General features: G+C 38.4%; 1 protein-coding gene across 1 annotated transcript in view; it reads left to right on the top strand.

Moving 5' to 3' along the window:
- The first annotated feature begins 734 nt into the window (after positions 1-734).
- cdh8 (cadherin 8) overlaps positions 735-15478 on the top strand; it is a 96360-nt gene continuing 81616 nt past the window's right edge. The window contains exons 1-2 of the mRNA XM_077229268.1: positions 735-995; positions 2514-3002. Coding sequence (XP_077085383.1) covers positions 2745-3002 — 258 coding nt within the window. The 5' untranslated portion in view covers positions 735-995; positions 2514-2744. The remainder of the gene's footprint in view (positions 996-2513; positions 3003-15478) is intronic.

Here is a 15478-nt window from a genome sequence, read left to right as displayed (position 1 = left end):
ATCATTTTGAAGCAAAAATCCTAGGCGAGAACATCCATTAGTCAAAAGTCTTGTGGACACATATTTAGTATGTGTTTTGTGGCCTTATTTCAGAGACTTTAAGTTTTAGTTTTTTCAATAACCATGCATAAACAATATTCTCTCAAAAATGCAAACATGTACATACATCTTGCTAACATATTATGGTAGCCCTGTTTGTGCTATATAGAGTGAATTTACACCTTTGCCATTAACATGTTTATAAATAACTGAAAAAAGCACAAATGTTAGAGCATGTCAGAACACCTCCAGGACCCCAAAAACACATAGGACCCCAGAGGGTTAAGAATGTGGCATACAGCCTATTTAAAATGATTGTACAATGCGAAAATAACTTCAAAGTGGATTTCTTTTTTATTTGCTCACCTGGCCAATATTAGTTGTGGCGCTGAGATGCTTAGACTAGTTATGTAAAATGTCTTTGGATTCCATGCACGAGCCGGAATGAGACGGAAAAAAGAGGACCGTCGCACAAGTGTCGAGACGCGTCACACGTATGCTTTGTTAGCCGAAAGCGTTTGATAAAGGTAGAGAAAAACACCAACGCACTGACATTAAAGTTCAGTATTCCCAAGGTAGGGCGCGTGCATTCATTGCCAGGGCTGAGGACCTGCCTCTTTATCAGCCCAATGAGCGCGACAAAGGGGAGGCTCTTCCCACCAAACACCTCTCGTCCATCTCTCCTCACTCCTCCACTCAGCGAGCGGGCTTGCCGGAGCTCACCGACACCCTGTCAACGCCAAGCTACTAAACTATACGGATCCTAATTGTTCCCAACCGCGTCTGTCAACTTATTCTCCTTATTATTTTCTTGACTATATCCATTTGACAGATAATTGACAAAAAAGACAAGTATCAGCAATATTGCGAAACAAGTCACGTCTTTTTTTCTTTTCCTTCTCTGATATGTTCTGTCCCCTGTGAATGACATGGAACGGACGTCCGGATGATATACAGTAAGTATTAAATACTTATTAAGAGACGGAGGAGAGGTTTTACACAGTATATGTCGTTTGGCGGAATGCGCGTTCATTTTTGCTCGTCTGAAATATTGGATGTTTCGTTTGATGCTGTTTGCGCTACAGTAATTGATCCGAAAGCGAGACAGATTGACAGCCTGCAGACCAGACCAAAAGCACCCGTTGTCCATCATTTGTTTTGCATCGTTCAGGAGTGTCGTGCATCGAATTAATTGTGTTCACTTTACGAAGAACGTGGTCTGCGAACGTCTTGGTTAATCAACTTGGTCAACTCGTCGTGCCATGTATGTTGGGCAGTTCTCTACTGCTTCTAGAGTATCATTTTCTGCTTTTAAGTATCGAAATCATGCTTCTCTTACTCATTTGAAAGAGGCAGAAAGCGACCATAAATATAGTAAGCGACTTTTTTTTGTGTGTGAGGAGCTGTCCACTCACGGTGGTGCTGAAATCGCCAGTTATTTAAGCATCGTCTGTAAGTATTCGCCGAGTCTCTATATGGTGTTAGAGTGCAATAAAGCTTTACTGCTCGCTGAAGTTACACTGTGGAAGGAAGACTATGCGGTGCATGTTTCAAATGTGTGGCTTGCTTACTAACTAACAGGGCAATTATTTTAATTAATTGTGCGCACAACTCTTTCAGAAAACAAAAATGTACTTGTCTGCTGTGTACTGCATTAAAAAGATTAAAAGACTGAATTTCTCTTAACCTTCTTACTGCTACCTATTGATTCATGGGAACATATTAAATAATAGATAACAGAGTTCTCCGGAGGGTGCTGCTTTAAACCATTCAGCTAAATAATCCGGTTTAGTGAAATGCAGATTATGATTGTTGTATGGGCAACCAAGAAAAAAAAGGACATGCGCTTTGTATTTGAATTGAAATCAAGTGCATGAACAAATTGCAAAAAAAAACCGAAATACATAGTGTAAGTACAGACTCTCTTCTTATAAGCATTGCAGAGTAAATCGTTAAAAATAGTTATATCATGTATGTTATGTTTTCAGATATATAAATCATGTTTTTTTATCATTCTGCAAACTCTAAATTATACCGTATTGTGATAATATGTCAAGGGCATTGAAAGCAATTGGTTTTGGGAAATGAAAGCAGCTCATGAGCATGACGAGATACTGTTTTTCTTATCTACCCTGTGATTTTCAAGTTTACTGCATTTATACGTTATGCTGCAAATTATTTTCTTTTTTTTTCTTCAAAATAACTGTAGGATGACAGTTTTCACATAACAAGCATTGCAATCTGAAACATTTATTGGCTTGATTTTATAGTGCCTATACGTTTCCAATAGTTTAGAGTGTAAAAATGTTTGCGCTGTACTACTGTATATACTCCTATAGAAGACAGATGTGCTCTGACTTGTTTATTTGGCATTCTGATGTCATATCAAACTGACCTTAAGACTTCACTCCTCAAGCTTGTCAGTTTTATTTACATGCACTTCCTGTAAGTCTGCATTTGTCTTTCCCCTCTAGATCTCTTACATTGATGAACCAACTAATGGATGTCACATTTTGCAGCGCGCCTTCCTTCTCTGTGTTCTGGAGACAGACCAGAGTACATCCGTGACCCTCCTCACAACATGAACTCAACCTGGGGAATACGTAGAACAAAAGAGTAACCATTCAGCTGTCTGTCAGCTGGTCAACCCCTGAATTTTGGAGGGGAAGCAAAAGAAAAAAAAAGGCAAAATTAAAATTACAAAAATGCTAAAACGCGGAGAGGAGATGCAGCGAGATCTATGGACTTCTCTCCTGCTAGTCTGGATTACTTGTGTGCCGTACTCTTCCATGGCCTCGTTAAACAATCAGTCACAAAGTTTACAAACGGCATCAGCCATGATCCTGCGAAACCGGCCAAGCGAAGGACAAAGAATCCTCAGTCGTGCCAAAAGAGGATGGGTTTGGAATCAAATGTTTGTGTTGGAGGAGTTCTCTGGACCCGATCCAATTCTGGTTGGCAGGGTGAGTAGTCTAATTGTCGGCTGAATATTAAGCTTACTTATCATGTGGAAACATTAATTCTGCTGCCTCAATGCCTTTTCATTTGACATTTTGTGAAGGAGCAATCATTTCTGTGAAGAAGAGGGCAAGGTTGGCATTGCTGACTCTCGCACACTTTCCATCTTTTACAGTTCAAATAGGAAAATACAGCTCTGGATGCTAATTTATGCATGGTGTTGTATTTCACAGAGTCTTAGAAAGTTCTGCAACACATATGGTATGAAGGATTGCCCCAAATATAATTTTACAGATGTAATGTACAACGTGCTGCATGCATATGTGTGTATGCAGAGAGGTGAGTTGCAATGGAGATAATTAGGGGATAGGAGAGTGACCTGGCACCGGACCTGTGCAGAGAGCTCTGGGTCCTGAGAGGACTGTAGTATGAGCAGGCCAAAGCAGCTTGTTCACAGATCACTGCAAGCGTGAACCTCGGGAGCCCAACCTGGCACTATGCTTGTCCAATAGCACATTACCGTAGCCAACAAGACAATGCTCGTTCCTCAAAATATAATTTAGTTTTTTCTTCAAACTAGATGAATCTTTCATATTACTACCTTTCATTGACAACTAACTTTTATAAGGCTGATTTGACCTTCCATAGTAATTAGTTGATATATATATATAATAAAAAGGTTGTCTTAAGAGATTTTTCTATTAACAACTAATAACTATGAAAGGTTATTTTATATGTATTGTTATATTTATGTGTGGTTATTATTTATTTATTTTTCTAATTAAAACAACTTTTAATTAAAAAAAAGTTTTTTGTAAGGTTGCATTAGCTTCACTGTACCAAATGAACACCATCTCCACCATCAGTGGGGTGGAAAATAACCTCCTTTGTGTGTCCAAAATTTGGCAGGACCTCAGCTAATTAAGGCCTTTCGGTTGAATTATCTACTGTTTCTGCTCCCCCCCCCCCCCCCCCCCCCCCTCTTGTCACTCAGGCATGTGAATAAAACATACGCTCTCATGTGGCCTTTACACCTGTGTTTTCCCAAAATCGGCGTGACACAAAAAAGTCCTTAAGAGCAGCATCAATTTTTCAAGAGCTGCAATTAAGCAGCCTTTGTTGGATTCTGCCGTAGCTTTTGATCAGCAGAAATGCATAAACAAACACAACAAATGGACCCCCCGTGATGATCTCCAAGGTATAAGGCCAAATGAATATGATGCTTTCAGACTGACACATTCACAATGCTATAGGGCTCTCTGTGTGTGATGGAGACAGCTGGGAGCGCTCAAACGGTGATGTGCCGTTCTCCTCTTCTCTAATGTGTTGTGCTGTTTTTAAGGTCATGAAATACTGTATTTGTGCCGGTGAGCAGAATGATTGTCTTTAGGAGGACAATGCATGGAAATGCAGACTCTACTCTGCTTCATTGGTTGGGCCAGTATTGATTTAGCTTCATTTTTATTGCTGTTTATTTATTTTTTTATTGTATTTTTTTTACAAATCACAAGGTTAAGTGCTCAAGAGAATGGCTTGCAGAGCTCAGATAAGTTCCATGTTGCAGCGAGATAGGAAGCCATGCTGTTAGAAGAGATTGAACGCTGCTCCTCTCTCTCACCGCCTCATTCCATCACCTAAGATCTGCAATCCTCCCTCACTCTGTCTCTCTAATTAAAAAATGAATCAAATAAAGAGTGGGAGGTGTGTGATTCAAATGGGTCATTCGAATCAGCATGTTTTTTTTTTCTCTTTTCCTGCCATCTCTGCCAGGCATGTGGTTGTGGGCTGATTACCGAGGAACCTCAGGCCGCGATTACACTCATTTCATCCTTTAGCTTTTATTACGTGTCGGTGTGATGTTTAATTATACACCCGGCTCCTGTCTTGTCAGTGCCCGAACTCCCCTTGAGCACCAGCTGCCAGTCGGAGGAGACGATTAGCATACGTGTAGAAGTGGGCATGGCAGGGCTAAGAGGGACAGTAGAGGGAGGGAGAGAGAGAGGGAGAGGAAGAGTTAGCTACGGTAGATGACAACACGCTTCTCACTGTTTCACATGGTCTCAGTGGTCTGACTCACTGGGCTGGAAATGCAGCTCACCGTCACCTGGTTCTTAAAGGTGCGTCAAACACACGGCAAACTCCTTTAACAAGACTAGGTGGTTGTGGAATTATAGGCGAATCCAGGGCTAGTTGTCATACTCTTTACTCTAATAGTAATTCTAACGGTTTGTTTGAAAGTCAATTTCTGTGTAGACATTTACACTACCGTTCAAAATTTGTGGTCGGTAACATTTTTAACATGTTTTTGAAAGACGTCTTCTAAGTCTGCCTTTATTTAGTGAAAACAATACAGTAAAAACAGTAATGTTGTGAAAGATTATTACAATAAGTATAATAACATTTTTATACTTATTCCTCTGATTGCAAAGCTGAATTTTCAGCAGCCATTACTCTATTCTTCAATGTCGCAAGAACCTCAAGAGATCATATTAATATGCTGATTTGCTGCTCAAGAAATTAATGTTTCAGAAACCGTGGTCAATATTTCTAAAATAATTGTTTGATATATAGAAAACAGCATTTATTTGCAACTGCAGTAGACATTTTTTGTAACTAGTCTGTCACTTTTGATCAATATAATACCCCTTGCTGAATAAAAGCTTGTGTAAAAGTAAGTGTACCTAGTCTAATTATTCTACACCTTGCACAATACACATTAGTACACTACACAGGGTAAGTTTTAACAACCTTCCATTAAACAGACTTTTTAGTCAAATGAATCAAAAACTGTTCAAATGTAATACATCTAAAATATAATGTTTTTGGCCATCAAAAATAATTTCTAATATTTGTCACTTTTAAAACACATTTATTTGCATGAATTTTGGTTTGTAGGATAAAATTTGCAAAAATTATCTGTTATCTATTTTTGCGTAATTGGACTATTGAGTCAAAACCTTACTGAGGAATAACACTGCATCCCAGTGTGACAACTAGCCCCAGTCTCCTGTATGATATGTTCTCACAAATAATTTTGTTATGAGTTTTGCATTCATAAGCTTTTACCACAAATAAATGATTTCGGACTTAAAACAAAATTACCACTGTATTATTTAGCTATAAATCCATTATATGCTTAATATATGGATTGTACATGGGATTTCTAACTGAGTAGTAGTTATATTACATTTGAATTCAGGACATTTTTATATAAACACTCATAACAGTGATGGGCAGAAAAGAACAAATTGTATTCTTTGCCCAACAAAGAGCGACATGGATCTGTTTACTTAAAGTATTGTCAGTTTTATTACAGCATATATCATTTAGATGCTATCTCACACATGGCTTTGTTCCCCCTCTTCTAGCTGCAGCGTGTTTTGAAGGCTAATCACAATGGACGTCATTATTTTCTTTGGAGTGCAGATGTACTCTACAAAAATGAATAGCACTGCTGTGTGATGTCTTGTCTTACCATGATGTGCTCTTATCAGTGATGGGATTATGTGTGTTTGTAGCATAAAGAGACTGGATAATATGCGATTCGGATTTAGCAATCCGAGCTAAATAACAAGATCACTGGAAATGAATACAAGAGAATTGCATTGATTCTTTATTCACAAAAGAAAATGTGTCTGTGGACATTTGTTTGCTTTAAAGGAGGGAATGACAACACTTGATAGATAGTGTGCGTGAACTGGAAAGCCATCAGCCAGACTTTAGACTTTCCCTGTTACTTTTATTATAGAAAGATATATCAAGAAATTGTGTTTTGCTCAAGCAATGTTGATTTGACACATGTCTTCTTTATGCTGATGTCCAGTGTACTGTGAAGCTGATTTCAGCATTAAAGCCAGAATAACTGCTCATTCTATGCTTTTGGAACATTTTTTTTTAAGGGGGAGGGGAGGAAATTAAAGGGACATTTACCAGCACAGAATTGGCCTACATGAAGACATGACTCCATTTTGAGTTTAAACCCATATTAGTATCTCTCATTTCCTCCATTCAACACAAATTATGCAATAATGCATCCATGTAAATAAGCGTGTGAGCACAGTATTATTCTCTAACGCTTCATTAAATGCAAGCCTACAACTTAACCCTGAAATATTCATTATGTTATTATTAATTACATTACAATATTAAATATGAATAACTTTGCTATCAAATATTAATTAGTAGTGCTCTGTCATTTTGTAATGAAAGCCAGAGTGGATTAGTTTCACTGAGCACAATGACTGGAGCTGAGAAGGGATATAAATCTAATGTCGGTCCGCGTTAAAGCTACACTTCCCTAATTCCAAAAAAAATAGCCGTTTCACAGTCGAGGGACACTGTAGAAATGCTGGTTTCTGAAAATGCTTTTGTGGCATTTTTAAGTGTGCCCTATAGCTATGGAGAAAATAAAAATATTGTGACAGTTTGAATGTAAGGTGCAGTGAATCCCTGAAACGGACAATCGATTCATGTTCTCTGTGCTGCCTGTGATGGGGTTTGCTGTTAACTGCCACTTTGTTTTTTTGCTAACATGACACATTGCTGGGAATCCACTGAAACTGTCCCAACTGTTCTACTCCTTTATTTTCAAGGAGAGATAATCTCTGTGGAAAACAATATCTCAATGATTGTTTCAGAAGATTTCTTGATGAAGCTATGGTTGATCACAACAAGTACGACCTTTTATTATGCTACAATCGTAATATATGCACACAATGAGCAGTTCTCTGGTTCATTCGCTCCTGGTCACAGTCTGTACTGAGTGGTGCAAGTTAGACCACAGAACAGTACTTGCCCTGTTCAACCTTCTTGACACCTCATGAATTATCTATATTCCTCCCACTGATCCACTCTGGAGAGTTACAGCTCTAACTCTCAGCTGTTTTGCTCCGTGTTTCTGGTGCTCTGAAAAATGCTACAGCGTCTCACTTTCAGGTAACTGAACCTGTTTACCAGTCACCTAGCCTCAGACTGTATGCCTACGAACCACCCACAGACATTTTCCATCTGATGCATGTTGAATACAAATCTGGAAAGCACTTTATCAAGTAAATGATATCCTGATTGGATGATTTTACACAACTTGTGAGAGCAAGGTCACAGAGGTGTGTGTGTGTGTGTGTGTGTGTGTGTGTGTGTGTGTGTGTGTGTGTGTGTGTGTGTGTGTGTGTGTGTGTGTGTGTGTGTGTGTGTGTGTGTGTGTGTGTGTGTGTGTGTGTGTGTGTGTGTGTGTGTGTGTGTGTATGTGTGTGTGCATTTTAATCAGTTATTTTGGAAACAAATGCATACAAATATAGTGAGTGCTTGGATAAAAGATGAAATAATCATGGATTTGCTTGTTTGTGGCTTTAAGTTTTGCGTGAGGCAATTAAAATGAAACAATTAAAAAAACATTCACACTTGAAACTACATATTATGGATTGATGTACAGATGTGACGTATTTGACAAGCATTTGGAAAATTTGTGTATATTCAAAATTACTATACAATATTTATTATTTATTATGTGGTGGTTATAGATAGCTATTCATAAGTCTGACTAACTCAATCTGTTAACTCCTTTTTGGCTCTTGCCTTTTTTATTATTGAATGTATTGTTCACCCCAAAAATTAAAACTGTCAATGTCTTTCCAAACCTGCATGATTTTTTATTTTATTTTGTGCTGCAGAACACAAAAGAAGATATTTGAAAAACCATTGACTTTCATTGCATGGAAATGTCTCTAAATTGTGTTCTTCCATGTTTCTCAGAAGAAAGAAAGGCATAAGGGTTTGGAACGACATGAGGGTGAGTCAATTATGACACCATTTTCATTTTTGTGTGAGCTATCCGTTTAAGATGTGATGTGTCAGTATTTGTATTGACCTGAAAATTGGTCTTTAGCTTCTCTCTTTAATGTTTGGTCCAAGTGATTATATATGTTACAAGATAATAAATAGTGGGTCCAGCATACAGCTGTGAAGTATGAGCCGGTCCTTCCATTCCATCACATACTTATGGTGCATCACACAACTTTGTTCCTTGCTGCTATCAGACGAGGGGATTTTTAGCAGATCAAGGTCCACCTTCTGATCCCCTCACGATGTACCCCTGGCAACACACAGTCTGATCTGAGACAGTCTTGTGCGTTAATCTGCATTTGCTCAGGTTAGGAAGGAGGCAGCGCAGGTTGTAATGGATATCGAGTAGTTGCATGTGATTGAAGGCCCGGCGAGTGGGCACTAACGAGGGTATTAGTGGACTTATCAGTAACCGAAGTAATGAGATCCTCATCATCACCACTGGCCACTGCATCCATCTGAAGCTCTTGATCTGACCTGTGATTGGGATTGTGTCATTGGTAATGTAGAAGGAGAGATGAATGGACTGTCTTCCTTTTTGAACTTTTTACCACTTTTATGGATAGGGCTGATGAAGGACAGGTAATGCCAACCTGATCTCATTAGTAATCACAGGTATAGACATTTCATTGACAATGAAATGTAAATAATAGCATTTTGACAGCATGGGAACTATAACTTTAGAAGTACAAATGTTTACAGTACTTTTAGTGTCATATAATATTGAAATTATCGAATGAACAGGTTTTTTTTTATTTCTTTATTTTACGTTTTTCTTACATTGCTTATGCTCACCAATGATTTATATGATCCTAATAAACAACTTAAATAGAATGAAATATTATTACAATTTAAAATAACAGTTTTCTATTTTAGTACATTTCATTCCTGTGTTGGCAAAGTCTCTCTCTCTCTCTCTCTCTCTCTCTCTCTCTCTCTCTCTCTCTCTCTCTCTCTCTCTCTCTCTCTCTCTCTCTCTCTCTCTCTCTCTCTCTCTCTCTCTCTCTCTCTCTCTCTCTCTCTCTCTCTCTCTCTCTCTCTCTCTCTCTCTCTCTCTCTCTCTCTCTCTCTCTCTCTCTCTCTCTCTCTCTCTCTCTCTCTCTCTCTCCACAGTACTGTAATGAAACAACAGGACCCTGCACAGCGTCCAGCTGAGCTGTGGGATCACATTAACACCTCTCGGACCAGCCCGGCAGCTTGTCTATAGCTCCTTGTTGTTATTAATAACCATTTATAAGGTCTGCAAATATATATATATGTATGTGTGTGTGATTGCTACATGTGTGCGAAGAGTTTTAACTTGACAGAAGAGCATTTCTCTAGCATATTTCCATTACAACACAGAGGTCACTGTACAATCGCAATTACAGACAAAAGGCCTTTTCCATCTGCCTTTCAGCAGGTGCTCTTGAATCATTAATTATGTATACTGACCAGCATTTAAATAAATAACTGCTGGCATTTTATTTCTCTCTCCGATTGCCATGTCTTAATAGCCTTCACAGGATCTCTGCTCTCTCTCTCTCTCTCTCTCTCTCTCTCTCTCTCTCTCTCTCTCTCTCTCTCTCTCTCTCTCTCTCTCTCTCTCTCTCTCTCTCTCTCTCTCTCTCACACACACACACACACACACACACACACACACACACACACACAGAACATATGATATACAGCTCCAGGAGGTGTAATGAGCCAGTGTGGCAGAGATGTGACAACACCAGAGCACCTTTGCAGTGACTTATAGGGTCTGGTCGCGGCGAGAGTTGTTTGAGGTGTAAATCCCACATCCCTCGGTGGTAACAAGAACACAAACAAACAGGCACACTTTGTCCCTCTGCTCTGAATCCTCCTCCTAAGTGACACCAGGGCTTGGGATGAGGAATCTGCATGCCGTCCTCATCTGTCCTCCTCGGGACGTTGTGGGAACCCACAATGAATGCTGTGTAAACCGTTTTTTCCCCCCCTGCTGCGTGGAAGAGGCTGGAGCAAGCGCGGTCTTATAGTCACGCCAATGAGGAAGAGTGAGATTACACGGGCGGAAAAAATCCAGACTCAACCAACTGTATACGGAGACAATTTCATTCACGCTGTCAGGTAATGGCAGTGCGTAGTACTGAATATCCACAGCCATCTTTTCTGCTCATCTCTGGTCATTAAGTGAAAAGATATCATCTGTACAAAGGCCGCCCACCTCGATTCTTACAGGCGAGGAAGAAAATCCATACATCGACAAACCTTTTATAACCGTCTTTCTCTGTGGGCCAGATAGTCACATGCTTTTTGATGCCTTGCTTTAACCTAAGAGGCTGTGGTGGATTCTATCTCGTTTCTGCTGTTTGATTAAATTTATGCATGCTCAAGTATGAACAAAACATCTTGGGTGAAGTATTATAGCCTCCTTTAGAGGAGTTATGAGACACTGATCGTGATCTGGCCTTGAACAGGATGGTGGAGACGGCCTATACCAACCTAGGTACTTCACATACCTGATGTTACCTTTGTTTGCCAGCAGTCTCTGGGTTTTGGCTGTTGAGAGAACGTGGAGGTGGTGCATGTAGCTGCTAAATGAAGGCTTTTGGCAGAGCGCCTTGAACTCTGCGTGGACTAATCACTGGAATTAAGTAGTTAACCTTTACTGTGTCGCCTGGGCTCAATCTTTCACTGCTAAAGCGTGTTATATGGCCCTTTCACTCAGCGCTGTGAGAACCTCTGTATCACACTGTGTTTACTGTGGTCAACTCGCTATTCAAACTTACTGAAGGTATCATGAGTGATTATTTTTTAGTTTGTTCTTCTTATTTATTTATTTTAAGTCATTGCTGGAATGAGCATTTTGAATGTGTGTATTGCTATACTGCATAGCAGAGTTTTGGTCGCCATTAGTGACACACAAGAGTCAGTGTTAATCTGTTCAATGAAATTGCTAATATGTTTGTTGGTGTCTCATCTTTGATTACAAACAAGGGGGGAAAGGCAACAAGGTGATAATGATTTTAATTAATGGCATATTTGATGGAATGAACTGAATGAAGCAGAACACATCTTATAACTCACATCTAGAAGGAGACTTCTAGAAAGCAAATTCTAGTCAGAATGTCATAAACACATGGTTGCATGATTCCTTCTTATCAATCACTGGCAACTTAACACTGCCATTCAAAAGTTTTGGTGTCGGTACATTTTTTACATATTTTTGAAAGTCTCTTGTGTTTACCAAAGCTAATGAAAACATTAAATCAATGATATTGTGATTATTTTTAACTCTTTAATACAACTTTTTTTAAATTTCAATATACAAATTCCTATGATTGCAAAGCTGAATTTTCAATCCAGTCTTCAGTGCCACATGATCATTGTTCGGATATAATTCTAATAATTATGCTGATTTGCTGTTCAAGAAATCAGTGTTTTCAATGTTGAAAAATGTTATTTATGTTATTAATGTTCAATGTTGCTTCTTGATATTTTTTGTAGAAACTGTGATACATTTTGTTCAGGATGCTTTTGATGTATAGAATCTTCAAATTAACAGCATTTATTTGAAATATAAATGTTTTATAACATTATAGATTTTTATTGTCACTTTTGATCAGTTTATCTTAAAAATATCCATTTAAATTTTATATTGTACACTTAATGTTTTAATTTTAGCAACACTTTGTATCTTCAGTATATTTTATATAGGCTATCATTTAAATGTTAATTAAATGCCATGCTTCATCTGTTACAGAACATTATTGCCTGCTAAAATGTTATTTTCAATTTTATAACTAAAATTATATGTAATATCTGTCAGAATAAAATAGACTAATTAACGAATAACACTTAAATAATGACTAAATTTTATGAGGCTTTTTCATTAAGTTTTTTCCACTCAGTTCTGGTGGATTATATCTGACCAGAACAAAACCGAAGTTGCTGCACTCTGGCTGAGAGCACGTGGTTTAGTTTAAGCTCTGGCAGCTAGGCTAATTTCTCCATCATTTTTGGATTGCAATTATTCAATCCTGATTACTTTAACACTTGATTATAATTATTTAAACCTTCTAATTGCTCACTGGTATAGTCATTGTGGGCTGCTAAGTTGTCATCCAGTGAGTCAGTGGATGCTTGGCAGGGCTGAGCAGCTCACTTCTGCAGACGGCACCCTGCGTCAGGGGAACTGCAGGCAGAAGGGCTTATCCCAGGCTCCCTCATCCCATGAAAAGCTTAGGAGCCAAACTGGGAAGATAGAGTAATCTTCTTGAGAATGGATGTCGCTATTGTGCTTTTTGATATGTAGTTGGCCGCATGGTTAACTGGGAGCAAACATGGGCAGGCGAGGCATAGACAATGGGAGCGGGTGGGAGGAGAGGCCTATTTTGAGATCTTTATAAACAGCCACCATTCACTGCCGCCTGCCTGAGCTCCAAAATAACAACAAAAGAGGAAGTAAACCCCTTCTTCCGGTGCATTCTGGCATTGTCGGACATCCTGTTGTTGATGTCAGTTACTGCTTTCCAGCCATTTTGAGAAGAACAAAAAGTAACCATGGAGAATCGATTGCCCCCGGTTGTCTCAGTGACACACCTTCGCGATTGTCTGGGAGCCAGTGAAGTGTGGCACTGACCTTTATTGAAAATTAACTGTTTTTGTTTAATGATACAGCTGGAGAGAGCTGGAAAATAACCCAGAAAGTAAGCAAAGACCTTGTGTGACGTGCTTGTACATGTGAATCAATAAGCAGCATGTGATATATTGTTCCACGCCATTGTGATTCTGTGTAAATTAAGCCTCCTTCGTGCTGCATTAAAAACTCTGTGTAAACACAGTATATTTTTCTGATTTTATGCAGATTGTACAGCATGTAGATCAACCAGGGGTCCAGGACCATAGGGGGCCTTAGCAAACTTCCAAGTGGGCCTCAAGATGACTTAAAGTCCCCCTGTAGTCAATCATTTTATTCCTTAAGACTCATCTTCTATCAACACGAACAGGAAATGTTTATTTTTAATTTTTATTATCATACGTGGATTCATGAAAATGCAAATGAGCTCCCCCTACACTCAATGACACGAGCTCAGAGATCCAGTCACTTAACTTTACTGTAGAAAATGCTGCAAAATGGCAAGTGGAAAATACTTGTTTAATTCAGACATATAGAAACTGATTCAGAAGAAGTAGAATAGTGAATTATACAGGGTCATCAATTCGATGTTTCAGAATGGTAATATGTTTCATGTATCGCACTTTACAACGTTGGACACATAACAAATTAATATGATTAGCCTTTTGCTTTAGTTTTGACTACTTTATCAAACAGCTAATAATGTTACACAAACCATGTTCCCATTTGCCATCTCAGTCAGACAGCTGCTTTCTAAAAATCAACATCCTTAGAAACGCTTTGAACAACTTTGAATGTCAGTGGAGAAAAGCATATAGTTCATCATAACATCATAATATACATCATCATATACATAATTCACCCGCTATGTTGCTGAATGTAGCCTACATGATTTTTCATATCAACAGAAAAATATTCAGGGATAACCTAGCTTCTCTTGAGACCCTCCTGCATCGCAGCACAGTAATGATGTGCTAAAGCCCGCCCGCATGTTGACATGATTGGTTACAACATACAGTATTTGTGACGTAGAGACTGTACAGATTTTAAGACTGTCATTGGTTCACTGCAGTTGTAAGGAGAAAATACTCAGCAATATTGACTTATAAATTACCACATGGCTAGTCTTATATAATATTAAAAACACCACAGAAAAACAACATTTAAAATTTCTTATTTCAAGTAAGATAATGGTTACTTAAAATCTTAAAATGCCATGTGCATTTTTATCATTTACTATTTATGCAAAGCTCTATAATAATAAAAAAAATGAGTAAAATATTTGTAAAAATTGTTATTGTTAATATCTACCAAATCATGAGTGACTGGAATAGTCATATAAATTAATCGTCAAAGAAGAGTGGGAACGCTGAAGAACATGTAGCTCTTAAAGAAATGTTTTTTTTTTTTTTTTTTTTATTATTTATTTTTATTTTATTTTTTTATTCTAGTTATTTTAATTATTTAATTCATTTAAAGAAACTAGGCCCATAAATGTTTTGAAATCAAAACTCGGGCCAGGTAGCTATTGTGGTGGGCAATGGGGGGCTCTTGGTTGGGTTCTACGGAAATTGTTAAATGCATGCAGGTTTGTATCAACATGAGGATGAGTAAATGATGAAAAATGTAATTTTTTTGGTCGGACCATCCCTTTGACAATAAAATAGTCTCATAACGCTGCATATAATCAGGCCATATGCCATTATGCACACATACACGCGCTCCTTCACACTCATATCAGTCTCAAATGACTTTTCTCACATCTCCATCCCGACAATGTCCAAACATGATCCATTCTAGTCCAGCCATCCTAAAAAAATACTGATTAAATCCAACAAAACGAAGCAAATCTCGTCACAGGTCCTGTTGCAATAGTAAAAGGTTTTAACATGTTAATGTGCTGGGTGGGTTTTGCAGACAACACTTCATCTAACTTCAATTCCTCTTTTCCTCTTCTTGGCATTGAGGGGTTGCATGAAAAATTCAAGCCGTTATAATATGAGATCCAGATGAATCATGAATCCTTAATGGCTATCA

The sequence above is a fragment of the Siphateles boraxobius genome, unplaced genomic scaffold, assembly GCF_051911475.1.
Source record: "Siphateles boraxobius isolate OS27281-9 unplaced genomic scaffold, OSU_SipBor_1 130, whole genome shotgun sequence".
NCBI lineage: Eukaryota > Metazoa > Chordata > Actinopteri > Cypriniformes > Leuciscidae > Siphateles > Siphateles boraxobius.
Note: the sequence above shows the minus strand (reverse complement) of the source record. Positions and strands in the feature narration are given on the sequence as shown.